This window comes from Aspergillus saccharolyticus, assembly GCF_003184585.1.
Source record: "Aspergillus saccharolyticus JOP 1030-1 unplaced genomic scaffold BP01scaffold_13, whole genome shotgun sequence".
Taxonomy (NCBI): Eukaryota; Fungi; Ascomycota; class Eurotiomycetes; order Eurotiales; family Aspergillaceae; genus Aspergillus; species Aspergillus saccharolyticus.
In genome coordinates this window covers 324,639-349,277 of record NW_020290623.1, presented here as the reverse complement: position 1 = coordinate 349,277, position 24,639 = coordinate 324,639, and the positions used below count along the sequence as shown (strand labels likewise).

The following is a 24,639-nucleotide window of genomic DNA, read 5'->3' as shown; positions in this document are numbered from 1 at the left end:
CCAGGCGAAGATGAACAGATGAAATACACGTGGGAAATACGAGAAAACGGTGCAGTTGCGAGTGTCAGTGGCCGGCCTTATATTTTGGGCTCGACCCTCTTGATTGCATTCGCTTGGCGACCCTGCCCCCTAGACCACTCTCGTAGACAAGCAGTAGACAAGGAAGAGGGGTGTGTGAGAGAAGGAGGGGTGCTGGATCAATGTGGAAGGAAGAAGTAGACGAATGACGCTGAAGATCGATAGACTTGGGAGGGGAGGAGGAGCAGGAGATGGAGGAATACACTGAGTATAAAAAGACGGAGGATAACAGACACAGACAGCCAGACCAGGACCGGCCGGCCGGTAAGGAAGGATGCAGCCACTTTCAGCTGCGGGTCGAGGGACCGTTACGGTGGATTGGCATAGAGGTAATTTTGGGTTAATCAGAATTGAATTCATGGGTCAGTCAGATAATCTTAACAAGATCCAGAAATAATGACAATAAAAATAATAAAATAATAATAATAATCATCAGCATCATCATCATCATCATCACCATCACATAATAATAGCTAATGATGAAACAGAAAAACAAATTGGCAATAAAAAGAAAAATAAGCTGAGAGAGGCAGAGGAGGAGGCTACGGGGAATAGTCTAGTATAGCGAACCAGAGAATGACAAAACCAAAATCAGTACATAACACAGCTACTAAGTGGGCAGTGTACTGTTCGTACAGCCGTACCAGAATGTCAGTCGAGCGAAAAATAAAAAAGTAAAAAAAAAGAAAGAAAGAAGACCAAAAAATCCCTCCATCCTTAAAATAACCAAATAAGCTAAGGACGGGTCGAATCTCTGGGGATAGACTAGGAGCCAAGATGTTGAGCGCCACGGTACGACCGGTCAGATGCTGATCTCCAGCAGAACCACAGTTCCGGTCATGGTGAACAATGCAGGACTAGAACAGGCGATAAGAGAATAAATCAATGGTAGTACAGAAAGGACCAACCCACAGCCCAGTAGTCAACCAACGCGAAACGAAAAATGTGCAGAGGTCATCAGCAACAATAATCAAATAATCAGAAGCAAAGAAAGACTATTGTCTCGATCAGTTTGGGTTCGAGCCCAGTCTCAAATGTACAGGAGGAATGGAACCATGCGGCGATTACAGCACATGTGGCCGTCATGACGATATGAGATGACTACTGATTATTTAGGGATTAGTTATGTCGAAGATTTAGCGTAGTTGAGTCGACTAGGGGTTTAATAAGAATATAGTATGCAAAACTTTCATCTGATACTGCTCCAGACATGGGTTCTGATCTCTAATCCGTTGCTAAGCAGAAAATCGTGGGCGGTGGGAGGCGCTGGAGAGGAGAGGGGGTCAGTTATGAGCCTCCTCGACTGGATGGGGATTAGTTCAATTGTGACTAGGCAAGACTAGCCCTGACCGGTGAGGTCCATCCATGATCCAATTCCATGATCCATCCATAATGAGGAATCCACTTTCTACTTCAGGATGGTCTGTGGAGGTATGATTGGTCGCTACGATAACCCCCCGTCTCTCAGCCCGCCAAAAGGCCAATGGAGACGGAGACACCGGGGGGGCCACATGGCAACATCACCGCCAGGTGCTTGGGCCATCAAGGTTGAAACACCCGAAGCAGATTCATTTTCGCCTCCCGTCACAAGCAGACCGTCCACTATGTGTGTGTCAGCGAAAATAGCTAATTAACCAGAGTTATGTACTAAACTAGTGGACGACCCTGCCTTTGCGCGGGAAAGAATGCTGAACCAGATTAGGTGAAGATAGCGGCCGAAAGCAGGTGGCGGAAACGAGAGGAAAATAGGGATCCGAAACCAAGAATCAAAATAGATGCAGTAATGTACTGTGTGTAAAAGATGGGGAGACAACAGGAGAAGGCCATCTGTTTCAACAACGGAGGTGATGCATCCAAAGCAAGACGCTGAATGGCTGTCAGACAATGCAGTAGGTCAGGTCTAAGCCTCCCAGACAATCGGGAATTAGTCAAGGTCAACCCCGGCTGCCTTTTCAATTCCCCGTCCGTCACCTTCTCCAAACTTGAAAATGCGGTCTTTCCCAAGTCTATCGACATTTTACAACTTCATACTCCGTATCAGAATCATTCTCACCAGAAGAGAACCAAATTACCCCTTGAACGCCGGAATAAGAGCATTCAAGCGAAGTGCCACAGTGAATCTAGCCCGCGAGATCAGGGCGGTGGCGGAGGGTGGGTTGTCAACGGACAGACAAGCCTCCCTCAAACTCTCTTTTCTCTCTCTCTTTCTCTCGCTCTCGCTCTTCCTCTGCGGCAGGCTCAGAGAAGAGAAAGTCTGGACGGGGTCTGCGGAATCCTCAACCCAAACTTTGACGGGAACGTAAACATGGTTCCGCATTGCTCTCTTGATATCTCTCTCCTAAATCTCAGGCTCGACATTGGTTGGGAGGCCTTTCCCCGCCTTCACGTATTGGGTAACTTGCTACTTTGGTAACTACGGAGGGATACGGCTTGGTTGCTTGGTAACTTGGTTGGTTGAATAGTGTATATGTAGGTACATCATGGATAGTTACTCCGTATACCTTTTCAACTACCTTACTAGTCGAAAGGATCTTGGTTCGGGTCCGGGGATCAGGCGAGTTCCCCTCGACTACCAGACCCATGACACTTTGATTGACAAGCTGCAAGCTATAGAACCAACCAGGCCTCACAAAGCACAGAGTCCAGGCCCCCCAGAACTCGACCTATAGTGGCGTTGTCGTCTGCCTCTCCTCTTCTGCTCCGGCCGGGCTTGAACCATATCAGTAGTCACGCTCTCAGGGTCATCACTCCCTCGCGTAGAATTGATAGGCTTAAACGAAGTGGGCACCGATCAGCTTCGCCTGTCGGCAGCAAGTCTAGATTTGATTGCGATGGAGCTTTAGGGATGAACTGGTAGTGGAAGTATGGTTTAAGCTCCTCCAGCTAGTGAGGCAGTTTTAGTATCGTGAGGACCCCGCTTTTCCAGCTGCCACAGCCGCGTTCCCATCTTCGCAGGGCCGATCCCAATGGGTGGACCACCCAGTCAACGTCTGGGACGGGCACCGATCTTTGTTCTCCCTGGACTGAACAGTTCCACGACTATGGTTGTTCTGGGAACCGGGAAGAGCTACTGTTACTTAGCTTAGCTGGTCGGAGAAGAGTACCACCACTACATTTTTTTCCCGTAGAAGGCTAGTATGTGCATATTGTACTGTACTGTAGTACATGGTATATAATCTTCACAAAGTATGCGTGAAGATGATGTCCAGCACTTGTATACTCGGAGTGACTACTGTTCTACACAGTAGAATTAGACGAAGTAGGTGGGGAGGATCCATGATGCGCACTCCTGGTGCCAAAGGAATCCATCCTCATTAAGCGACCGAAAGGTGATTGGATTTCCTGAGCTTTAATGTTGCCCCTTTTGTCTTCCAGTTGCTCTTGGACTTTACCTTCCCCGCCCTCAACTAAGGTGAGAAGTTGACTCCTTCCCAACCGCTCGTGGAGTTGGCGAGTTTTGGTCGATGGTCGTTGCCCGCACCACCCGCCGCCGAGCACACGCCTCCACTCCCTGACTCCTGACAAACGACAAGAACTACTAGACCATGCAGGGCCTTGTGAGGCGGACTGAGCGCACTCTCCGTCACCGTTCATGGTGCCTGAAAGACCTCCCTTCCCTCCACTGATCAAAGGGGCAGGGAGGCCAAGCCACGCCTCAATGGTGGTCCATGTCACAACCTTAATGTGCACTAAAGAAAGCACCAGTTGCCCGACCTCGCAGTCCGCCAACAACGCGTCACAAAGATCTCCGACCTCTCCCTTGATTCGACCGCTGTAAAAGTGTGGGTAGATACTGTGGTTTTGTGCAGATTATGCAGACTCTCTCTTGGTCGCCTCATGAGTGTACTCCTCCCTATGACTTACCTAGTCCCGCGACACCGGTTGTATCCGAGTTTCCTCAGAGCGTGCGCCGATGACTCTAGGGAGTATGCGTCGTAGACTTGTAGAGGCCCCTCCTGGTCCTGCGCGGCATAATTGGCAAGTCTCCTATCACCAAGCTAAATGGGGTCATCCAGCCGAGATCTGCGCCATTGTACACCAAACCACAAGCAAATATGCAGCGTGCACAACTTTCCATATCCATGATGGGTGGCGCATGGCGGATAAGTAGTGGTCTGTCTGTCTGTCTCTCTTTTAAAGGTTTGCCGAACATAAGCATCAATATGTACAGACACCCCCAAACTTTCAGCGGGGAGAGCCTGTGCAAGTGTGCAAGTGTGCATCAATCATTCTGCCACAAGTTCATGGAGAAAGATTCCAAGGCCGCGCCCCAAGAAAACATTTTCTCTTAGACAGCTGAGCTTGTCTAGGAATTTAAGTCATGACCCTCTTGTCCTGGTGAATAGTCTGAAGAGATCACAACACCATGATGCACGAACAGAGACATCTCCAATCTCTCCTAGGGGTTTGATTTTGCATCCGCCCCTTTTACCTCGACCCCTATCGCTTTCTATTTCTTTTTTATTTTTCCATTTGTCTTATTTTTCTCCCCCATCTCCATCTCCCTGTGATCAGTGTCAGCCCGCGCTAGACGGAGCCAAACAGACTAAACCCAAACAGGAGGTGCAGGCTTCGACTGGCCCTTCTGGAATGACCAGCAGCCAGTTTGTGCGAAGACTTTGGTAGCCTAACGCACGCCCCTAGTCTGCCATAGCGTTGGCCTTCCTTTCGCAGTATTTTTCCCACTCATCCCACCTTCTGAGCTAGCCAGGTTTCGACTAGTGGTCATCGCTTGTAAGCCGAACACTGCAGCGGCGCCCATCTGGCGTGCAAGGTGGGGGGGAAATGCGGCGCCCGCCAGCCAGCCAAAATAACCTTGTCTGAGTGGAGAGGGAAATCAGTTGCCAACTTGCCAGAGGCTAAGAGAACCGAGAAGATGACCTTCGGATGCTTACGCCCAAGAGGAAAGGTAACTTAGAAAATGTTGGAAGCGTATATTGAGTTCTTCTGCAGGGTCGCCTCATCTCATTCATCCCACCATCACCATCGTCATCATCCTTTCAGGGATAGCAAATTGGCTTCCTTTGCCCTCCACACTCTCAGCATATGATCGGGGCGCAAAAGTCGCACGGTTTCAGCCTCAACGACTGGCGCTGGGACCTCCCTCCAGCCCATCCAGCCCGCTTCCAAGCAACCCCCCCCCCCTCTGACCGTCCCGATTTGAATTGGGTCTTTCCAATCGGCCGGATGAAACAGCGTCAAGCCTTCAGCTAGCTGTCCGACTTCCGACCGTCCGATCGAGTATCGACCCGATCCACCTCGGTCTTTCCGTACCGCTTTTGTTTTACCTTGGTTTCTCTCAATTCGGTAATTTTTGAATTGTGGGTACGGAATGGGGGCCATCTTCCGGGATCTACAGTGGGGTAGGAATTAGAAAAGGGGGGTGGAAGAATTGGGGGTAAAACTGAATCAGTAGCTCACAGAGTCTTGGAGGGTGACTCTCAACTCTCAACATACTGACTTACAGGCAACTTTTGTTTGACAGACTGACCGGCCGACTGACTGACAGCCACGCTTGCCTCAGGTCCACAGATCGTACTGTTATAAAAAAAAAAACCGACCGGGGACCAGGAGGTGGTAAGTCATGGGAGCGAAGAGTAGTAAAGCGCATTTAGAAAAAAGAAAACGTCAAAAGGCGGTCATCTAGATTTGAACTGGTACCGCCATCGAGCTAACAGGAAATCACCACGACGATATTCAAGCAATTTTCTGATTCTGATTGGAGATAGGTGCGCAAGCCGGAGAAGTCACTTAGTTACTAGTCAGGTACTTATCCAGCTCTCTCTTGGCACGGCCAATTTTGGACAATTCCGGTAACTGGTCAAGGAGGCTGAAAACCATCATGGATCCGACTCCAAAAGTCCCGCCGGCGTCCAACAATGGTTTAGTGGTTTCATCAACCCGCAGGAGCTCACTACCTCTCCTTTTACTGTACAGCATATGGTGCCAAATCATCGCACATCCCGGGGCATCGGTCCGGGTCCGACTAGCAAGTAATTCAGTACCTAGTCTTAGACGACCTACTCAACTCCATTCTACGGAGTATGCGGTCCAACCCGTGAGAGGCTGAGACTTGAAATCCAAACTCTCCCAAGTCCAACGTGGGCATGGATGGCGCTTTTAAAACATGGGCTCGGGTGAGAACTCAGTGCTAATCAGAGTCCTAGGTTTCCTTGATGTTTTGTTAATGCTTTACGTTACGGAGTAACAGTTAAGTTACAGGATATTTTCCGAAGCATCAGAATGAGGCGCAGAGGACATCATCCGCATCCACCAGAATAGACGGCCCAGACTTGACTGACATCCGCCTGCAGACCCGCGATCATGGAGGGTGGGAAGGGAGACTCTGCGGCAGGAGGCATGCAGTGTCGTACAAAGCCTCGAGCCACGTTCTTGACGATGATCGCATCTTGCAAAAGAACAGCGGGCTGTGAGACGCGGCGAAAACCATGTGACGCTGACGGACGGTATCGCTACTTTGCTCTTTTGCTAACGATGACGGTGGAGCGATGCGTCGATGAACGCATGTCTACTCCGTAGAGGCATGGCATCCCTGTCTAGGGTCCTCCTGCTGTCAGCCGAACGAGTCGTTAGATTGACATTGTCATTATTTAATTGAAGATAGAGGTTAATGAGTTTACTAAGTCTAATTAGTCTTAGGTACCCCTCCTCCGCCGTCCATGACATTTGCTGCCAAGCGGGGGTCCATTCACATGATGTATGCATGAAATGAACCTTTAGCGAGGCAACAAATGAGATGCTCTGCCCAACTTCCGTACCTCAAATTCTGGGGCCCAGGCAACCGAAGGGAGGATAGTGCGTGCGGGTGGAAATGGGAATTAAGGTACTCCGGAGTGACTAGTACTTCGTATGATGCTGGTGCTAATCACTGTTGAGTGATTAGTGTCTGTATACCAGCTAAACTAGTGACTGCCACCGCGACGGGTCGGCGATGATGGCATGTAACTACTACTCCGTAATATCGAAGATAAGGGAAGGTGAAGGGGGGGTTGGGGAACCACAGAATCCTAGCATGCCATGCTAATTGCCATGCGATGGCGGCCATGATCATTCCGTGCTTACGGCAGTAGATGCTACTGCTGCATGAGTGGATGTGTGGGTTGGCAGGATCGACTCGGCCGCTGGACCCTTTTTCTATTATTATTATTATTCTTCTTCTTCTTCTTCTTTTTTTTTTTTTTCAATTATCTCTGTTGTTCTCGGCCGCCATGCTTTTGATAGATTGAGAGGCGCGCGCGGCGCGGATCCTCTCAGATCACCCGATGAGAAGGGAGGGAGGGAGGGAGGGAGGGAGGGAGGGCGGACAGAGGAACTGAAACAATGATACTTCCTGCCCGTGTAAAGTTCTGTACCCAAGGTGAAAGGGAAGGTCGAAGCCCGGAGTTCGGAGGGAGTGTGTGGATAAGTAGAGAGGAAATGGAACATTAGTATCTATAGGGGATTGAAGGGGCTTGTAACAGCGGCTCGTGATGTTTACTCAGTTCAGAAGAGAGACACACACACTTTGACGAACAACAGACGTAAAGTGGAAGTTGAAGAGGTTAAGCCAGACCAGGTCAGGCTCGAAGCAAAGAAGAAAAGTCATACTTAACGACAGACATAAAGTTACGGGATGAGAACTGTGCAGAGTACCTGTTTACACATTTACACAGTAGTGACACACAGAAAGTTGCTTCCATTGAGTGTGGATGCTAGTTCTCTCATGGATGATCTGTCTAGGTGCTCCGTACTACGGAGTAGAAAGGTATGTACTCGGAGTACAGTACCGTGCAGCTTTCCCAAGGAAAAGGCTAACATTGCATCTCCCCCCACTAACCCTGGTTGAGTAAAACGCCGTCGGAGATCTCCGATCCTTCACGCGACGGCTCCAATCAGACGCCGCAACCCATTCTCCGCATTTGATGAAAGGAACCCAACGTCTTGTTTCCAGTCAGTGAGTGAGTGGGTGCCAGTGCCCATGCCAGTGAGTGCCAGTGCCCCCGAAAAGAAAAGAGGGATTTGGAAAAACAGCCACCGTGCCACACAAACTACCGCCCACTGCCCAGAAAGAACCCCGCTGGGGTCCCAGAGCTCGCACCACTAACTAGCAGCATTCCCGTCACCCTCATAGCCGGCTGGCATTCTGGCACTGGCACTGGTCAAGCACGGCAACCTTGGTATCATACCCGATCTGACTCGACCAATCACACTGCCCACAGAATGTGGAGCTGAGTTCGCTAAAGAAGGACATATCGGGTTAGTGAGCGTGGAGTCCTGCCAGCTCTTCCAATAGCGTGGGTCGGCCAACTTTATCTCTCCTTGAGGAAGCCTGTAGGGGAGGAGGGGTTCTTTTTCTCGGGACCGATACACAGCTTCCGGTGGATGGGTTGGGAGCTTTCGATTGGGGTTAGTCACGCGGAGTGGAGAGAGCTTTCGAGGAGCTGTTTGTTGCTTGAGGCTGGAGATGGTTTATTTTTCTTACTCGTGGTTGTCTCAACTAAACCCTACTGTGTAGGTTGCTTGCTACCTTAGCTGGGCTCTAGCCAACCAAACCAGCTAGCAAGCAAGCTGTACAAAGAAGAAAGGGCAAGATGATGGCATCGTTCGTCATGACTTGTGAAACACTTCTTTGTCTGTCTGTTTGGTGTTTGTGCTTTGTAGATCTCCTCACGGGAGGACTATCTTTTGGTCGGATACTGTAATATTACAGAGTACATCTAGCAACATGTATTATATCAAGTTACAAGTTACAACAATTAGTTACTGACTCATGACCGAGCATGATTCAGATTAAGATGGAGACGATCAAATACCAAACTGCGATTCGAACACTCAACACAACACCAAGTAATGATGTCTGATTCCAGTGGTTTGTCTCATGTCAAATTCGATTGTAGGGGGTTGTGTTTTCGCCCCCAAAAGTCCAGGATTCAAAATTAGACTCCCTGAGAGAAAAACAAATTCCGTCTGGATTTTTCTGTTTAGTCCCAGATCCATGTCAGAACTCTGAAAACTGGTGGATTTTGGGTAAGAATATCCTCGCCCCCCCCTATTCCTTGTGGGGCATCATTCTCGGCTGTGAGTCAGGTTTGTTGAGCCTGGCTTTTGATTTAGGTGGTGGTTAATTGGTTTGACTGTGTACGGAGTACGTTGTTGTCACTGGACCAGCTTCTAGTTCTCAATGTGTATACACCTGGACAAAGGGTACAATTAGATGTTGCTGGTATCACGCAGGACCCAGCCCGCTGGGCCACCTAGTATGTCGTGTCATTCTCTCTCTCTCTCTCTCTCGCTTCTCTGTTTTCCTAGCTGCGTGCGACTGATATAGTCTATAGTAGCAGTGTACTGTCCCACCATGGACTAGATCTCGGAGCCGGCCACCATGAAAGATGAACAAGCATCTAGGTGCGAATGATTCCATTTTCCCGGTTGAACTTGCATTGCGACTCCAACTGCAGTTTGACTGTATTTGTACTGTGCCCACCACTATCCTTGCAGAAGTCAGCGAGCACTGTATGTCAGATCGACTCTTGCCATCCTTAACGTATCCTATCTGAACCCCCCCCCCCGGTAGTCCCGGGCGTAGTTCCTCAGGCAGGAGAAGTAAGATTGTACTACATATGCTGTGCGGTCGAGTAGATGCCGCTGCTGCGGTACTACCATTTGCAATATATTGACTTTCTGGTCGAAGTCTTCCATACTCATGCTCGATCATCTTTTGCATGGGTTCAGACAGATCAAAGAGCTGGTCCGTCATTCTGTAACCAAGGCAAGGTAAGGCACACGGCAACTCTTTGGGTTCAGGTGATTGAGCGATGGGTTACGGTGGTTGGTTTGGGTGGTTGTGCTGCTATCTGCTGTCGTTTCATCAGCTCAGCATTGTAGAATCATCTACCCAATAAAGGGCATAAATGTAGTTGTTAGTCACGTCATTGAGAAACATACCTGCCTACTTTCAAAAATCTGTGCGAGAGAAAAAGAGAAGAGCACCTCCACAACCCGCTATTAGCATCTCGTTCTCAGCAATAGAACCACTCACCCCGACCTTTCACATGAAGCAAATCCTACAACCTCAATTGAATCCAATATCTCTCATCTCCGACTCCTGGTGTACACAATACCTGCACATGCAAAATCTCGTTATCGTGAGCTAATATACAAAGGTAGTGATTATCTCGCTCCCCCGGCGCCCCAAACCTCCCCCCTGGCAATTGGAGAGGGGCGGGCAAAAGGGGGTATACATAAGCTACATATAGGGTAACTTATCCAAACTATATAGTTAACTACCCCGGTCGATGCATAGATTATTGATTAATGTTACATCTCTAGTCCCCAAAAATTTGCCTTCTGCGTTTTCCCGTCCGCTGGTTTCCGCCCGCTGTTGCATCAGATTCCAGATTTTCGTTCTTTGGGAACCTTGATTATAATCGTATGATGAAGCTGTAGCGTTACACCTGGGCAATGGGGCATGCAGCCTACCCACTCCTCTGCAATCTCCTCGTTTGACGACTGAACTATGTTCTGGGTTCTGCGTAGTTAGAGGGCTTATTTGGGTTTGGGTTGCTGGTGTTTTGTTGTTTGACAGGTCTTGGTGCTTGGCATGGCTTATGGCTTGGTTGTTTGTTTCATTGCAGATGAGGGTCCTGTACAACTACCTCCCGTCCAGGATGATACCCGGCAGGTACATGCTGGCACGTGCGGATTTACATCGCATATCCTATCAGAGTCGAGCCGGGGGTTACCAGATTGGGGATTGGGGTTTCCTTTTACTACTGAGGTTTCTTTTTGTTTTGGCTGCCACTGCAGCGATGAGTAAGGTATATATGTAGTTGGTATGCTAGAGGCATGGATCAAGCTGTCAAGTCAGCTTATGTTGGCTTTCTTTTCTTTTCTTTCTTTTCTTTCAGGTCGTTTGCGCTGAGGATAATAGGGTGTTTGTAGCATTCATGGGAATCTGTCATGGGGTGAGGCAAGGGCTTCTATCGCACAGTGAAGTACACTACCTTATGGTATTTCTGCATTCAGGAGTTGGTAGTACATGTTTGCGATTCATGTTTCATGTTTGGGTGAGGAGCATGGCTTGTGGAGGATGGATGGCTGCTGGTTTGCTCGGAGGATATATCCTGCGTTCGTGTTGGGGAGAGGGGCGATGCACACTTCCGGGTGCATTGGACTGTACCTTCAATGTTGTAAGACTTGGGTCATCAGGACTCTCAGGGCAAGTGAGGCTTTCATAGTGTATGCTGTACTGATATTGTGTTGATGCAACAAGAGCTTCAATCCAAGGGAAGTCTCGTCGTCGAGGTGTTCTCGCCCGAAGAAGAGTTCTTCTGCCAGGCTGCCTCTCCGTCCTCGGTAGTCATCAATTCATCCATAGAGGGTGGAGATCGATATTCCTCCAGCTGAATTGACTCTCCCACTCTCTTCCACACAGGCAGCAGTACGCATCGATCCAACCATGCCCCAAATCAACTCAACAGTCCTTCGTACGTACACAGGGTTCGCGAAGTGCTTGCAGTCCAACCTACAACTTACCATATAAGTCAACGCGAGACCCATATGCTGTCCTCAAACGACAAGAACCGTCACCCCTTTCCATATCACTTCCAGTCGAGCAGGAACAACCTCATCAACAAGAGAAGGGACACTCGTGAGTTGCACCTGCAACTCGGGGTATGACCGTGACTGACGTCTGACGTCTGATGTCTGACATCTCCTAGAGTGAACACCGATTCCTGGAGGCGATCTGCTCCCGGTCTGGGCGAGTACAAAGAGAACGTGCGGGTATCCATGACTAAAAGAGGGAGGAGCGACGGTAGTAAGTTAGCCCGAAGATAGATACCAGATTCTACACGCGATTAGTCATGATGCTGTCGAAGCAGGGGAAATAACTGTCCAGTACAGTAACTTACCCCAAAGAGCCACTGATATGGTGAATATATTGCCTCACGCAAAACCGCACTGCTCCCTTCAGAATGGACGGAGATGGTAAGTGATTGCGACGTCTGCGAGGGGATAGATCCAACAAGGCTACTGGGTGCACGACCACTAACCCAGCCCCAACCTTTACAGGGGGGGGGGGGGGGGGGACAAAGAGGGAGAGACAGCTCCTCCATCCACATCACAGACAAACTCGGCATACAGACGATGCGTTTCCCCGCACGAGCTTCGAAAGACCACCGGGTTAGTCGTCCTAGTTTCGCCCCAGATACGTAGTCGCAGACGCGTACTGGCACGCACCTGTGGGTAGCATATGGCTACTATGGCTACTACCTACTGCCTTCGCATAGTAGAGACATACACTCTAAGCAAAGGAACTGCCATGGACACATGAGCAGGACAAATTACACTAAACCCACATTACATCACCCGTGGTCGACACCATACCTACAGTATAGACACTCAGTACACACACCCATACATTTTCGCCGAGAACTATACAGAAAGAACTGAAGAGTCCATCCATCATATACTTTTCTAATCCTAGTATCTATCTAAGGCTAAGAAACAGAACTGAGAGAAAGACTTCAACCCTCAGAAGGACTCGAAGATCAAATCCATGGGCATGCACAAGTCCCTCCACCCCCATCATGAGCAGCCGATTAGCAATGCAGTCGCATCAACATGCCCATCCCACTAACCACCTTCCTGCCACAGCATCCTGCACTGTATTGCACTATACTGTACTGTATGGCACTCCCTTCTCAAGCTTGTTGCCAGACATCTGCAAAGTCAGCTATCCACATCGACATTCGCTCGAGTCGGACACCAACAGTCAAGGCGACAACAATCCCTCACTGTCGCTTCCTCTGGCATAAATCATTCAGCATTCAAGGTCAAAAGCTAAGAAGAGATGAAATCACATCAAAAGAATAGGTAGAAAGTGGTGGAAGGCAAGCAAATTTTATACGCCTTTCGCCATGTGATATTTCGGAACTCTCAAATGAGACATTAACGTGAGAATTATAGATCTAAATCTGATATACAGAACGAAGTCTCTGGGCAACATGGGCCGGAAGTTGCGACAGGAAGGAATCGAAGTTGGGTATCATATTTTTGTAGCCTTGCAGAACCTACAATCCCGATTAGCGTAACTCAAGCCGCAGGATTGCATATACATACCTGCTGGAAAGATGTTTGGATGTCCCGGTAATCATCCTGGTTCAGTGACTTGGTGGGGAATGCCGCAATGGCCTGGAAGTAATCCCCAAGGAATGACTCCATCGCTTCCGGATGTTTCATGACTACTTGGTTGAAGCCCAAGAAGGCCGACGCCTTTTCACGCGAGAATTCGATCTTGTTCATCGACTTCAAAAAGACGCCAGCGTACTCGCTCAGACGAGGCGCAAGTTGGTCCGAGCAGCAGATTCCCAGCCGACCAAGCGCCATCGCGGCGTTCTCGTTCACAGAATCGATGATCTCTTCGTTGTTAATGATGATGTAGAGCCCCTGGTACAGCTTCTCCACATACGGCGACAAAGCCGCCTTCTCGTTGACAGCGATCTCTCCACACGACCAGCACGCGTTGTTGAGCACACTGAACCCGGTGTGACGATCGTCATCGTTGATCATATCCAAATCCAGCTGCTTGATCAGAGTCGGCATGATCTGGGGAATGAAAGGCTCGAGTTGAGGGAAGATGTTGATCGCACAGTCGCCCAGCAGGGCGTACGACGACTGACGGACCTCATAGTTCGGGTCCTCCATACAGAAGCAAAGAAGATCGAAGAACCGGGGCTGGGAGTTGGCCACCAATTCGCCGCTCTTCTGCGGATCAATCGCCTGGATGATCGCGCTCAGAAGGTCTAAGCTGGTAACCAAGAAGTCCTTGTCCGGCTCCTCAACACCCTGATTGCTGACTGATACCATGTACTCTTGCAAGTTTTCATAGATGATCTTGATACACCGCTGGAAGAGAGGCTGCGCAAAGGGAGCAAACGCATCCCCGTAAGCGGCGGCAATATAACCGAGGCACTCCAGCAGAGGGAATAGCTCGCGAGACTGGTCGGCGACCTTATTGTAGCGATCAATAAGCGCAGGCATCAGGATGTTCACGAGGTGAGGTTGCGCCAACTCTCCCATGACGCACTCCGCCAAGGTCTGTACACAATCGTACAGGATATACATATTGCGATCCTTGTATTTTCCAAAACACTGAACAAACTGTTGGAGGATCGGTTCGCAGTAGGGGATCAAGTTAGCATCAGACTTCTCCTCAAGGCTTGCGAATGCCGACGCAGCTGCCTCTTGGACTTTCTTGTTACCGTCAAGCATACGACGCAGAATACCGTCCATCATGGGCTCAAAGTAACGAGCTCTTTCCGAGGGATCGGACAGATGGGAAGCCCACTCGGAATACCGTCCTAAGCACCAGCAAGTGATTTGGCGCACGACGGGCTGGCTGTCATTCAGACACGAGATCAGATAAGGAACGAGCTGGGGAAGGTGGGGAGTGACCGCGTCCATGCAACCGTCAGCAACGGCCCCCAAGGTCAGAACAGCAGCTTCGCGCTGGGGCCACTGTTCGTGACGGAGGGTCTCCATCAGATAGGGCAGAATGATCTCGAAGATTGGTTCGTGGTAGACATTGGAGAAGACGTCCAAGGCCGCTGCGGAGCACTTGCGGAGAGTCCACTCATCCTCAGGATCATCTCCGAATTCAGAGTCCTCGATCTCACCCTCGCTCAGCTCATCATCCTCATTCTCGGAGACCGCATTGCCGTTAGCTTGGTCCGGCTTGCCAGTATCCAGGCGTGCACCTTTCGACTTCGCAAATTGAGGACGGAGATCTTCAGCGCGATCCTCTTCCTCGGCATCCTCGCCCTCTGCGGCCAAGCGGATGGCCTCGTCTTCATCGTAGACCATGCTCCGCAACAAGACGGGTACGATCTTGGGCATATGCGGGGCCAGTGGCTGCTGCAGCTTCACCTGTTCACCTGCAACGAGCCAGAACTCAGCCGCATCAAGCGCAAGCTCCGGATCCTCCTGATTGTTCTGTTGCATGATTATATAGTCGACAAGCCCTTCCATGTGAGGGATCAGTTTCTCCGGAGCGAAGTCCACCAGCTGGGCGAAGGTTTGACACACCGTCCGGCGGACATCGGTGCTGGCATCGTTGGCTAATTGAAACAGGTGCGACAGGAATAAATCCATGGAGGCGACAAGCGCCTTAGGTCGGGTGGGCAGGAAAGTGTGAATTGTGCGGAGGGCCATCGAACGGACTTTGGCGCTCTGGTTGGAGGTGAACTCGAGAAGCTTCGGGATAATCACGTCGAGCGGGCACTGGCCCTGGTAATCGCGATCCAGGATCTTGCGGTTGTCTTCGCAGACCTTGGCGAGAGCGGACATGGCTGCTTCTTGGGTGAAGCTCGGTACATTCCCGGAGTTTTCGACAAGCGACAGCAGCTCGTTGAGGACATCTGGCCATGCCAGCAACCCGGCCTGCTGAACCAACTCTGTGATAATGTTACCGGCGGAGCTCCGCACTTGCATATTATGGTCGCGTAAACTGATCAGAGTCGCCGAACGGATGTAGCTGAGAGATTCCCCGTTGATTGTAGCATAGGCGACGCGAATCTTAGTCTTGAGGTTCATGGCGGCGGCGAAACGGACCATCTCGTAGGTTTTTTGGTCCATAGGGAAATCCGAAGGGGCCTGTGGAGTGCAAAAGAGCCAGGTAATATAGTTGACATAATCTGGTGAAGAGGTCGCTTGTACTAGCATCTATCAGATGAGAGAAAAAGATCGAAGGAGAGCTCCAGTCAGTCATTGTGTTTTTTTCTTGTTTCCTTTTTTTTCACTTTTTTTTCAAAACAGTTGCAGAAGGGCCCCCTTTTTTCCTTCTTCCAAAACAGAAGAAACGCAAGATAAGCGTTGACGGGAAGCGCAAGGTGTGAGGAAGTGTATGGGATCAGAGGACGAGGTACAATCGATGCGGGCAGACAAAAATTCGCAGATACGAGAGGGGAGGAGGGAGCGGAAAGAAGAGAAGGCACACACCTGTTCGGCCTGCTTTTGAAGCACGGAATCACGACCGTTCAGAGAATTCCTGAGACAGCAGGCCAACTGAACCAATGGCTCGTCCTGCGGTTGCCACTCCATGATGAAGAAAAAAGAAGGGGGGGGAAGGAGGGGGAGAAGAGGGGGGGGTGTCGCAAAAGCAGAAGCAAATGCGGGAGTGGGAGTGGAAGAAGGGAAGACGGGAAAGAGAGAGAGAGAGAGAGGAGAGAGAGAGAGAGAGAGGTGGGGGGAAGAGTAGCAACAACAGCAGCAGCAGCAGTAAGTAATACGGAGTAGCAGCAGTGTGTAGTAGGAGAAATGACTAGTAGAGAGACTAGGAGTAAGTAATGAGAGAGTAATGGAATAGAGACTGGGAGGTATTGGCACTGCAAGTGAATAATAATGTGGAAGGGCGGGGGGGGAAAGCAGGCAATCTGTGGTTTCGCCCAAAACCCCGCCGTCTGGCTGGCAAAATTACTAAGTCACACTTTCTGGTTCCCTCCCACACGCCATTTTTCTTCTTCTATAACTCCGAGATATCAAGTCGAATAACCCCTTCAACCACACTGATAACAGAAAGGCCGATCCGAAATCATGGAATGGATGAACAAACCAACAAAGAATCAGGCAGACCATAGAGAGCCAAAAGAAATTGATAGATACCGCGTACTGTACTGTCATTGCCCGTTGTCTCCGTGGCTGGAGCGGTAATGGTAATGACGGGTAACTTATCTATCTTATCTTTGGCTCTCCGATATTGTACGACTACTAAAGGTAATACTACATCCAAGACTTCATCTTTCCTGACTCTGCGGAGTAGAGACAAGAGAATCAAACTTTGTGCGCACGTGTTTCTCAGCATATGCATCGACGCCGATAATTTAAGGATAACTCAGTCGATAGATCAAGTTCTCCTTGGGCTCGTTCTTCTTGCTTAGCGAAGATAAATCCGTAGGTTTATGCTCTCCAACCCGAGTAGTAGCTGCTATCAGTCGGAGAATTGAAATTGAATTCAAGGGTGAGCTGGGCATCCACTGCCAAAGAATAGTCATATAGCTTCCAACTATCAACGCTAAGGAACCACAGTACAATACTCCATGCACATCCGCCCGCCTGTTTGACAGCAACACAAATAAAAAAAAATGCAACATCATGCCCAGACCATTTTCTTGATGTCGTACACCAAATGTTCCAAGTACCCCGTGCGTTTCTTCGCCTCCTCCAACGAAATGATATCCGAAGACTCAATCAGGGTTCGCTGTTTGCCATCCTCAGGGGGGCCATGCCGGTCACCCGCCCTCACGGCCCGCTCGATCTCCTCGCATATGCTTCGAACCCAGTCCGAAGGGCTGACGCTGCTGGTCCCCATGACCTGTGGAAGGGCTTTGAATGCAATCAGGCGGGTGGCCGCGTGCGGGGCCCCCTTGAACCACGAGTACATGCTCCATTCATTGCTCGGGCGCTCATTGCTGTCTAGACTTTTCGAAGGCACCTGGCTCTGCAGAGACCGTGTATTGACCCTCAGCGCGTTCTTGTCGCCCTCCCGATACTCCACCACTAACCCCACATTGCCGCGCTCGTCAATCTGAGCTTCAGTCAGGATAGAGGTCACGTATGTTCCGTGATTGATCCGCGTCACAGAGCACAGATCAATCCGCTCATAAGACAACACCTTGTCCGTGTTCCAGTCGAAACGGCAGCTATACAGGGCAACGTCCGTCAGGAGAAGAACCGCCTCCTCGAATGGCATGCTGCGGAGTGTGTTCGGCTGTCGGGGAGTCAGCAGGGTCCACCCCCCGAGGAACTCTTCAGACTGGTCACTGATCACGATTTTACAGCTCGTGTCAATCGCGTTCTGTCGAAGCTTCTGCACTGAAATGCCGGGGTCGGTAGTCTGCATCTCGAGTGCGAACTCTTGAAACACCTGGATTGAGACATTACCCAGCAGATAATCGATACAGGCCTGTGAGAAATAATCGTTCACAATATTGTTGTAGTACCGAGACAGGGTCAGGCCAAAATCGTTCAAGGCTCCTCGGTAATTTCTCTTACGGGTGCGGGTGTAATCGCCCTTGAGGGCAGCAGTGGAGGAGTACTGCTTCGAGATAGCATCGCCATTGTCAGCCCATAGCGTATTGAACCAGTGTGTAGAGGAATCGCGCCCCAAGTCAAGATCTATTCCTTCTCGCCTCAACTCCTGCTCCAAAGCCCATTGACCGAAGGCACACTGCGCGACCCCCGTGCGGTCGAGACAATCCATACAATTGGTGCGTATAACTCCGGATTGACGTTGGAGAACATTTGTGTTCTGGACCACAGTATCACCAAATTCGCCCAACGTAGATCCAAGACGGTCAACCAATCGGCCGACATTCTCGAACTTCATTCCTCGACATTCGTTATGAAAGTCAAACCACTCCATCTTGAGGGGCACGCCATCGATGCCGCCTGATTCGTTCAGGGACCGGGCAAATTTCTCATACTGTTCACCAAGCTTGAGTTCACCAGCTTGCTTATCTATCAGAGAAACCGCTTGAATTTTGCCATATCTTCGACTCAGATTCCGGAAGTGTCTGTCAAAGGCGAGCTGGTTTGTCTCTGTAGAGTGATGCAGCACGGGAACTGGCTTGAAGGCATATGGTGACTGCGAGAAATAGAGTGGGATCGATCCGCGGACTTGCAAGAACGAGTAGACATTGCGAGCTGGATCCCAGTCAGATGTAGACAGAATTTGCTCTGTCTCAACAAAATTGGCAGTGTTCCCGTTGTCATCCACGCCACGGCGCAGATATCGCAAGCCAGGCCGCTTTACCGACCGCCGAGATACTAAAGTGACGAGGAAATCACGCTTCTCCTCATCAGTTTTGACTGTTTCTGCCTCCTGTTTCTCGCCCAAAATCCGACCGTCAACCTGTGGCTCATCTGTTCTGTCCGGTCTCGAAGACGAAGCCTTTGGGGTTGCTCCAATCGTAAACTCTCGTTGGCCCACAAATCCTTGCATCAGAGGCAGCGCAAAGCCATGAGCATCGGCTGTGATGAAGGGCGTAAGCAAGTTTCTATTCCAAAAATACTGTAGTCAATCGATCAGCTATTGAGTGTGGCTCAAGGCATGAATAGGGCTTACTCACCATATCGTCAACCAATCTATGTAGTGGAAGGTGGGTGGCCAACGAGGGCTCCTGTACACTCAGGTTCCTGGTAAGGTCATAATCATATGCGAAGAAAAAATTGCGCGATGAGAAGACCATCTCTGTGTAGCGTAGTAGCTTTGGTAGCAACTCCACAGTAGGCTCCGAGCCGAAGGGATCTGCGAGACTTTTGGACGAGAGATCACCATCACTCTGAGGCACTGGGGTTGCCTCGCGGTCCTCGTTCACCTTGGCAATGGTTGGGGCAGTTTCTGCTGTGCTTTCCTTGACGTCTCCCATGGGCGCTTCGGCGGATTTCTGGTCAACTGTGCCAAGCCCTGGCAAGCCCAGTGTTTTCCTGGAGAGCCAATTCGCAGCGAAGCGTCCGAAGCGTACCTTCTTCCCGATGACATCTTCGGTGATGGTGCCAACACTGCGTGTTCGAGCATGGACAACTTCCTGCTCGGGAGAAGCCGGCGCAGTGTTGACTTCGGTGTCACCTCCCTCGGTCTCTGCGTCGGAGATGGGGCTCGAGTCCTCAGAAGCGGTCTCAGTATGACTCTCCTCACCCTGCAGCAGGTGCTCCTTGGCCAGCGAGATCGCACGACTCGCATCCGCCTGGGACGAAGTGGGGATTACGGCAACATTGGTGATTGTATAGATAGGCTTCCCTTGAATTTGCGCCACTTGTTGACGTTGAGTGATAGAGATGAGGAATGAATAAGATGCAACGGATAGAAGCCCTGGAGTCGTAAGGTACAGCCATTAGCGAATGACCCCGTATGGGTGGACCTGGGGAAGGACTGGAACAGAACAAATGAAACAAGAAGAGAGAAGAATGCGCGCACAAGAATAACAAATCACATGGGTCAACAAAATTCATCTAGAGTCCACTTGGAAGTCTTGGCTAGATCGAGAGATTCAGCACATACCGACAAGGCCGTAGGTCTCTATGCTGGAATCCCCCGTGTCGCCAAGGTCCGACGCAGGGCCAGAAAGTAATGAGACATTGTTAGTCTTGTAATCGATGCGGATAGAGGATGGTTCATTATTTCCAGTATGTCGCAAGCCGTTGCCCGCGGAGTGAAGCGTTAGTCCATCAGCGGCCGCGACGACGATCAGCTTCCGCAGCAATCCAGGCATATTGCCCGCAGGAGTATTTTTTTTTTCTCTTTTGAGATGTGTGCGGAGAGATAATCAGCAAGTGGAGAATGAAGATGAGATAACAACGAGCTTCAAATATAGATATGCAGCTTCTGTTCTATTAACAGTGCACCCACAGCACGGTCAGTAGTGGATGGTGGGATCTCTGAGGGGAGCTTAATCCCACTGGTTCTCAGCGCGACATCATCGATGGTCCTTTTCCCCACTACCAGCCACTTCCGCCCTCAGCAAAAGAAAAAAAAAAAGGCCCAACACATACGTCACTTTCTGGCCCGCATGATCCCGTTTGTTTCTCTCAACCAGGCTATGAAACAACAAAATTAGCAAATGTGGATATCAAGTAGTATGAGAAATTTCAGATAACGCAAGATCCTGCTGGAAGTAATGACTCTTCGCAGTCCACATGGTCTATTGAAAAAAATCACCCGTGATCTTAGCCTCTATATACATTTCCGGGTTTGTGTAATTTGCAGGTATTCGCGCCCTGCGGTTCATACCATAGCAGATGATGAAAGCAACAAAACAAGAAAACGATCCCATTCCACATACAAGTCATTCGGGGCATCTATCGATCCTCATCTAAGATTCTTCGCGTGGGGAGTCGGGTAAAAGTACAAGCCATTCAAAAACAGCCGCAACTGTTCATGAAAAGGGGGAAAGGTAGAGTGGGAGGACGAGATGGAGGTATAGCAAGCCAGGTGGAGTAATGTGTGAAAAAAAAAAGCGATATAAGCGTGACTAAAATAGTCTTGGTCATAAATAGAAGGCGAGAAGCAAGGACAGCCAAAAGCGATAGGGAAAGGAAATGATCAACTGCGAACATCATATCATACTATAGCGTTTCGTGCTTATCGGGTCGCTGAGAGGTACGGTTGAGCTCCTCGCTTCGTGGAAAAGTAGGGCCTGGCTCCCCGTCGCTCTCTTCGTTCAACTCAGATAAGCCGAAAGCCTGGTTCTCGACATCATAGGCGCGAATCAGTCCTTCGCGATCTGCATTCCCGTTCATATACGCGAAACTCGAAGAACTTCGACGATGCGGCTCGTTACTGCGGCGAGATTGCATAGACCGTCGCGTTTGGAAGCCAGCAATCCCATCCGTGGGAACTCCTTCATCGTCAAGCTTGTAATTAAGCATCTGCCGCCCGTCTGGATCATGTCGAGAAAGGTTCAGCAGGTAAACACCGGCAAAGATAGTTAGGAAGCCGCAAAGCAACGAAATAGTGTTCACAGCATCGCTAGTGTTAAAGCCCTTGAATAGAATGAATGAAGCACATAGCGTAGCGGTCGTAAACGTGACATAATATAGCGGATTGACACTACAAACACTCATCGTTAGCGTATGCTTTAAGCACTACATTCGTGTTAAGTCCCACTTACATCGACGTGGAGAACTGATTAAGTGCTTTGTTGAAGTAGTTCATTTGTGTCAAGATACAGAAGCCTGTGACAATCATGAACACATATGTCGATGCCTGAGTGAATTGGTTGTTTCCTCCAAGTGTCAGCTTCACCGCAATGCCGAATGCCTTGACCGACATGACCGAAACAGAACCAACGGTGGAACAGATCGAGATGTAAATCAACGGATTCTTCTTGCCGTAAACGGGCGCAACTCGGTAGATCATGACGGTGGAGAAAATTGCGACAGCGAGGCAGTAGATGAGGAAGCCTGCGGAGAAGAGCGAGGTCAGCTAGAAGCAGCTAGATGAGCTTTTGGTTTAACGTACCTGGTTGCAGCGCATAGCTCAAGATTTCATCGATTCTTTCAACTGGTTTGTCTGGGGGCGCATGGAGGACAATCACAACTGAGCCAAGCAGGCACATGGCGCACCCCAATTTACCTAGAACCCCTAATCGTTCCTTGAGAAAATAAGAGCCGAGGACAGCACTGCATAATGTTAGTCTTAGGAACACGGTACCAGCAGCCCAACTTGCAACTGAAAGTTTCAAGGCGTACCCGATAAGGACACTCAGCGCACCCAAAGGCGTAACCAGGATGGCAGGCGCGAAAGCATAGGCCGCAAAGTTCGCAATTTCACCCATTGCCACTATCATTTCAAGTCAGCTTGTCCCTTCGCAGCAACAGCGGATGCATGACAGCGTCGCATACAAGTAATGACTCCACCCCACCATATAGGACTTTTCAAATATGAAAAGCCTTCTCCTTCAAAACCATGTCTTTCCGAAGCCTGCATTAAGCCCTGTAATAATCAATTAACCCATTGTTCTGTACAAAAGCGTGGTCGACGCGCGGAGAGGAGTGTGATTGCTGGCCGGGAGTTCAGATGGTAGACGAACCTTCTTCGTGATGACGAAACTTGTACCTGGGCCATTGTTAGTCTCAGCCGGAGAGAGTCGCAAGGAAGAATGCTCATACCAATTGCCATTGTTGACACAATGGCCAGAATAAGGCCAACATATCTGCAAAGCACCAGCACATCAGAAGACTGTGCTGGACAATGGCCACCAGGCCAGAGTGAGTAGGACATACTTATCAGAGATCATATTGACGACGGATGAGGAGCTGCTTGCTCCCTCGGAATAAGAACGCCAATGCCTGATTTTGATCTTGTGAGGTTGTCGGCGGATGTATAATGTCGAGTTGGAATTGGGTGGAGGAATGGATGCACAATGGGGGAGGCAGAAGTGGATGCTGGGTCGGGTTCGGTGGATGACTACCTCAGCCAAGCATTCGGAGAGTGCGCCGACAGTGACCGACGGAGTTGAGAAGCACAACCCAAGCGCAAAGAATGAAAGTCAAAGTAGCAGAAAATGAAGACAAAAAGCAGTGGCAGAAAGGAGTGTAAGCCAAGCCACGGGTAAGATTACTGCAGCCTTGGGGATGCGACCGATGGCTTTTGCGAGGGTCGAGAACTCCTGCGATCGGAGACGAGGAGAGCTTGTTGGTGATCCTAGAGGCTGGCTGCCTGCGCTCGTGCGGTGGGGTTTTTTTCCCCTTCAAACGGATCCGGGCCGGATCTGGGACGCGCGTTAATAGTAGTGGTAGTGAGTAGGTGCAAGCGAGTGACTGGCGGCAATGAGTCTCCTAATTCTGTTTCAGAATCGGCGACTCTCTAGAAACGAATAGATAGATGGAAGTGGTGCAAAAGGTGATGATGGAAGTAGAAAGAGAATCCCAAGAACAGAGGGTACGAAGAGGAAAGAAAGGAAGAACCAGATGATGATCGGAGATGCGACAGCCGTGTCCTCCTCGGTTGCCAGAGCACTTCTTTATTATGGATGGCGGGCAGCAAGTAACCTTAGTAGTAGTATTTAGTTAGTAGTAGTAATAAAGTAATAAGTAAAGTAGTAAGTAAAGTACAGATCTGTACTGTATACGTACCACCTTTCCCACCAAAGACAGACAGTCCTTACCTAAGCCGACCCCAATGAAATGAACCTTAACCGCAAAGAGTTAAAGGCATTGCATGCATGCAACAATGCCACAAATGAATGCACTTGTTCAACTTATGAACTATGAACAGTATGAAACTGTATACGTCGCTTGTCATGCAAAGAAAGCTTGAGAAGTGATTCAGTTACTATTGAATGAATAGCATGTAGAATTCAATTGCCTAATTCCCAGTTCAGCATCCGTAAGTCAACCCCAGCCGTGGGGAGGATTACTAGTTACTCCGTAGTTGCCCGCCAAATGGCCCAGGCTGGAATGTGAACCTGAAGGAAATTGAACCACAAGGTGCGGAAGGGCAACGGTGGCCATTCCACCTTTTCACCCTGACCCAATCAAGGGCTGCCAGCCACAGCTCGGCCCCCCTGTGTTGAGGCTGGTTTCAGTGCACGATCAGCAACTTGAAACAGAAATTGCCTAAGAATAGTCGGAAGTTCTTTCGCTTGTGTTGCCCCAATTTCTCGTTCGGTTACCAGTGGTAGTCTGGTACTCCCTGTCGGGGCCCGCGGGTGATGGAAGAGTACGGAGTAACTCCATCCGTCAGTTGACTACCTAGACAAGAACCGATGATATCCTACCATGCATGTTCATACGACAGTTGACTTTCACCAGCACGAGCTACCCTCCTTGGATTGTTTGCAGGTCAATCGAGTCGACTTGAAGGCAAGCTACAATCTTCTACAAAATTATTTATTCTAGTTACCAGCGCAGTTATCTACGGTAGGTTCTACGGTAAAAAAATTGAAAGAAACAACATGTTTGAATGTTTCTGGCCTCAGTTCTTAACTGAGACATAGAGTGTAGATAAACCTCCGGTCAAATAGTACCGGTTTCAATATCCATCCGAGGAAATGCGCAAGG

At 49.7% G+C, this 24,639-nt stretch overlaps 6 protein-coding genes across 6 annotated transcripts; 1 reads left to right on the top strand and 5 right to left on the bottom strand.

Moving 5' to 3' along the window:
- The first annotated feature begins 1,563 nt into the window (after positions 1-1,563).
- BP01DRAFT_37929 (uncharacterized protein) lies at positions 1,564-2,606 on the top strand. Its single transcript, XM_025577139.1, has one exon. The coding sequence runs from the start codon at positions 1,949-1,951 to the stop codon at positions 2,489-2,491; it is 543 nt and encodes a 180-aa protein (XP_025431718.1). The 5' UTR covers positions 1,564-1,948; the 3' UTR covers positions 2,492-2,606.
- A 709-nt stretch (positions 2,607-3,315) lies between these two features.
- On the bottom strand, positions 3,316-4,162 carry BP01DRAFT_365421 (uncharacterized protein; the record flags this gene model as incomplete). Its single annotated transcript, XM_025576363.1, has 3 exons — positions 3,316-3,850; positions 3,943-4,040; positions 4,073-4,162. 3 exons carry the CDS (start codon positions 4,160-4,162, stop codon positions 3,316-3,318), a joined length of 723 nt encoding a protein of 240 aa, XP_025431717.1.
- Positions 4,163-9,189: 5,027 nt separating this feature from the next.
- On the bottom strand, positions 9,190-10,298 carry BP01DRAFT_37909 (uncharacterized protein). Its single transcript, XM_025577121.1, has 2 exons — positions 10,024-10,298; positions 9,190-9,932 (listed from the first exon to the last, which is right to left on the bottom strand). The coding sequence occupies exon 2, from the start codon at positions 9,833-9,835 to the stop codon at positions 9,305-9,307; it is 531 nt and encodes a 176-aa protein (XP_025431716.1). The 5' UTR covers positions 9,836-9,932; positions 10,024-10,298; the 3' UTR covers positions 9,190-9,304.
- Positions 10,299-12,556: 2,258 nt separating this feature from the next.
- Positions 12,557-16,216, bottom strand: BP01DRAFT_356365 (putative importin beta-2 subunit). The gene is made up of 3 exons (XM_025574936.1): positions 16,078-16,216; positions 13,201-15,801; positions 12,557-13,151 (listed from the first exon to the last, which is right to left on the bottom strand). The coding sequence occupies exons 1-3, from the start codon at positions 16,177-16,179 to the stop codon at positions 13,050-13,052; spliced, it is 2,805 nt and encodes a 934-aa protein (XP_025431715.1). The 5' UTR covers positions 16,180-16,216; the 3' UTR covers positions 12,557-13,049.
- Positions 16,217-17,133: 917 nt separating this feature from the next.
- Positions 17,134-20,456, bottom strand: BP01DRAFT_339730 (SacI domain protein). The gene is made up of 3 exons (XM_025573377.1): positions 20,138-20,456; positions 19,206-19,948; positions 17,134-19,147 (listed from the first exon to the last, which is right to left on the bottom strand). The coding sequence occupies exons 1-3, from the start codon at positions 20,346-20,348 to the stop codon at positions 17,228-17,230; spliced, it is 2,874 nt and encodes a 957-aa protein (XP_025431714.1). The 5' UTR covers positions 20,349-20,456; the 3' UTR covers positions 17,134-17,227.
- A 633-nt stretch (positions 20,457-21,089) lies between these two features.
- On the bottom strand, positions 21,090-23,272 carry BP01DRAFT_37817 (DUF803 domain membrane protein). Its single transcript, XM_025577041.1, has 7 exons — positions 22,747-23,272; positions 22,668-22,693; positions 22,480-22,570; positions 22,327-22,417; positions 22,097-22,257; positions 21,747-22,038; positions 21,090-21,685 (listed from the first exon to the last, which is right to left on the bottom strand). The coding sequence occupies exons 1-7, from the start codon at positions 22,856-22,858 to the stop codon at positions 21,202-21,204; spliced, it is 1,257 nt and encodes a 418-aa protein (XP_025431713.1). The 5' UTR covers positions 22,859-23,272; the 3' UTR covers positions 21,090-21,201.
- Between the last annotated feature and the right edge of the window lie 1,367 nt (positions 23,273-24,639).

Excerpts from the sequence above, each read along its gene's own strand:
- BP01DRAFT_37929 (XM_025577139.1), top strand. The coding sequence starts at position 1,949 with ATGGCTGTCAGACAATGCAGTAGGTCAGGTCTAAGCCTCCCAGACAAT.
- BP01DRAFT_37909 (XM_025577121.1), bottom strand. The coding sequence starts at position 9,835 with ATGACGGACCAGCTCTTTGATCTGTCTGAACCCATGCAAAAGATGATC.
- BP01DRAFT_356365 (XM_025574936.1), bottom strand. The coding sequence starts at position 16,179 with ATGGAGTGGCAACCGCAGGACGAGCCATTGGTTCAGTTGGCCTGCTGT. Across the intron at positions 15,802-16,077 it reads TTCAAAAGCAGGCCGAACAG|ATGCTAGTACAAGCGACCTC; the intron begins GTGTGTGCCTTC and ends CTCATCTGATAG. Across the intron at positions 13,152-13,200 it reads TCCAAACATCTTTCCAGCAG|GTTCTGCAAGGCTACAAAAA; the intron begins GTATGTATATGC and ends TCGGGATTGTAG.
- BP01DRAFT_339730 (XM_025573377.1), bottom strand. The coding sequence starts at position 20,348 with ATGCCTGGATTGCTGCGGAAGCTGATCGTCGTCGCGGCCGCTGATGGA. Across the intron at positions 19,949-20,137 it reads AGAGACCTACGGCCTTGTCG|GGCTTCTATCCGTTGCATCT; the intron begins GTATGTGCTGAA and ends TTACGACTCCAG. Across the intron at positions 19,148-19,205 it reads ATAGATTGGTTGACGATATG|TATTTTTGGAATAGAAACTT; the intron begins GTGAGTAAGCCC and ends GATTGACTACAG.
- BP01DRAFT_37817 (XM_025577041.1), bottom strand. The coding sequence starts at position 22,858 with ATGTCCTACTCACTCTGGCCTGGTGGCCATTGTCCAGCACAGTCTTCT. Across the intron at positions 22,694-22,746 it reads TGTGTCAACAATGGCAATTG|GTACAAGTTTCGTCATCACG; the intron begins GTATGAGCATTC and ends ACAATGGCCCAG. Across the intron at positions 22,258-22,326 it reads GCGCTGAGTGTCCTTATCGG|TGCTGTCCTCGGCTCTTATT; the intron begins GTACGCCTTGAA and ends AACATTATGCAG.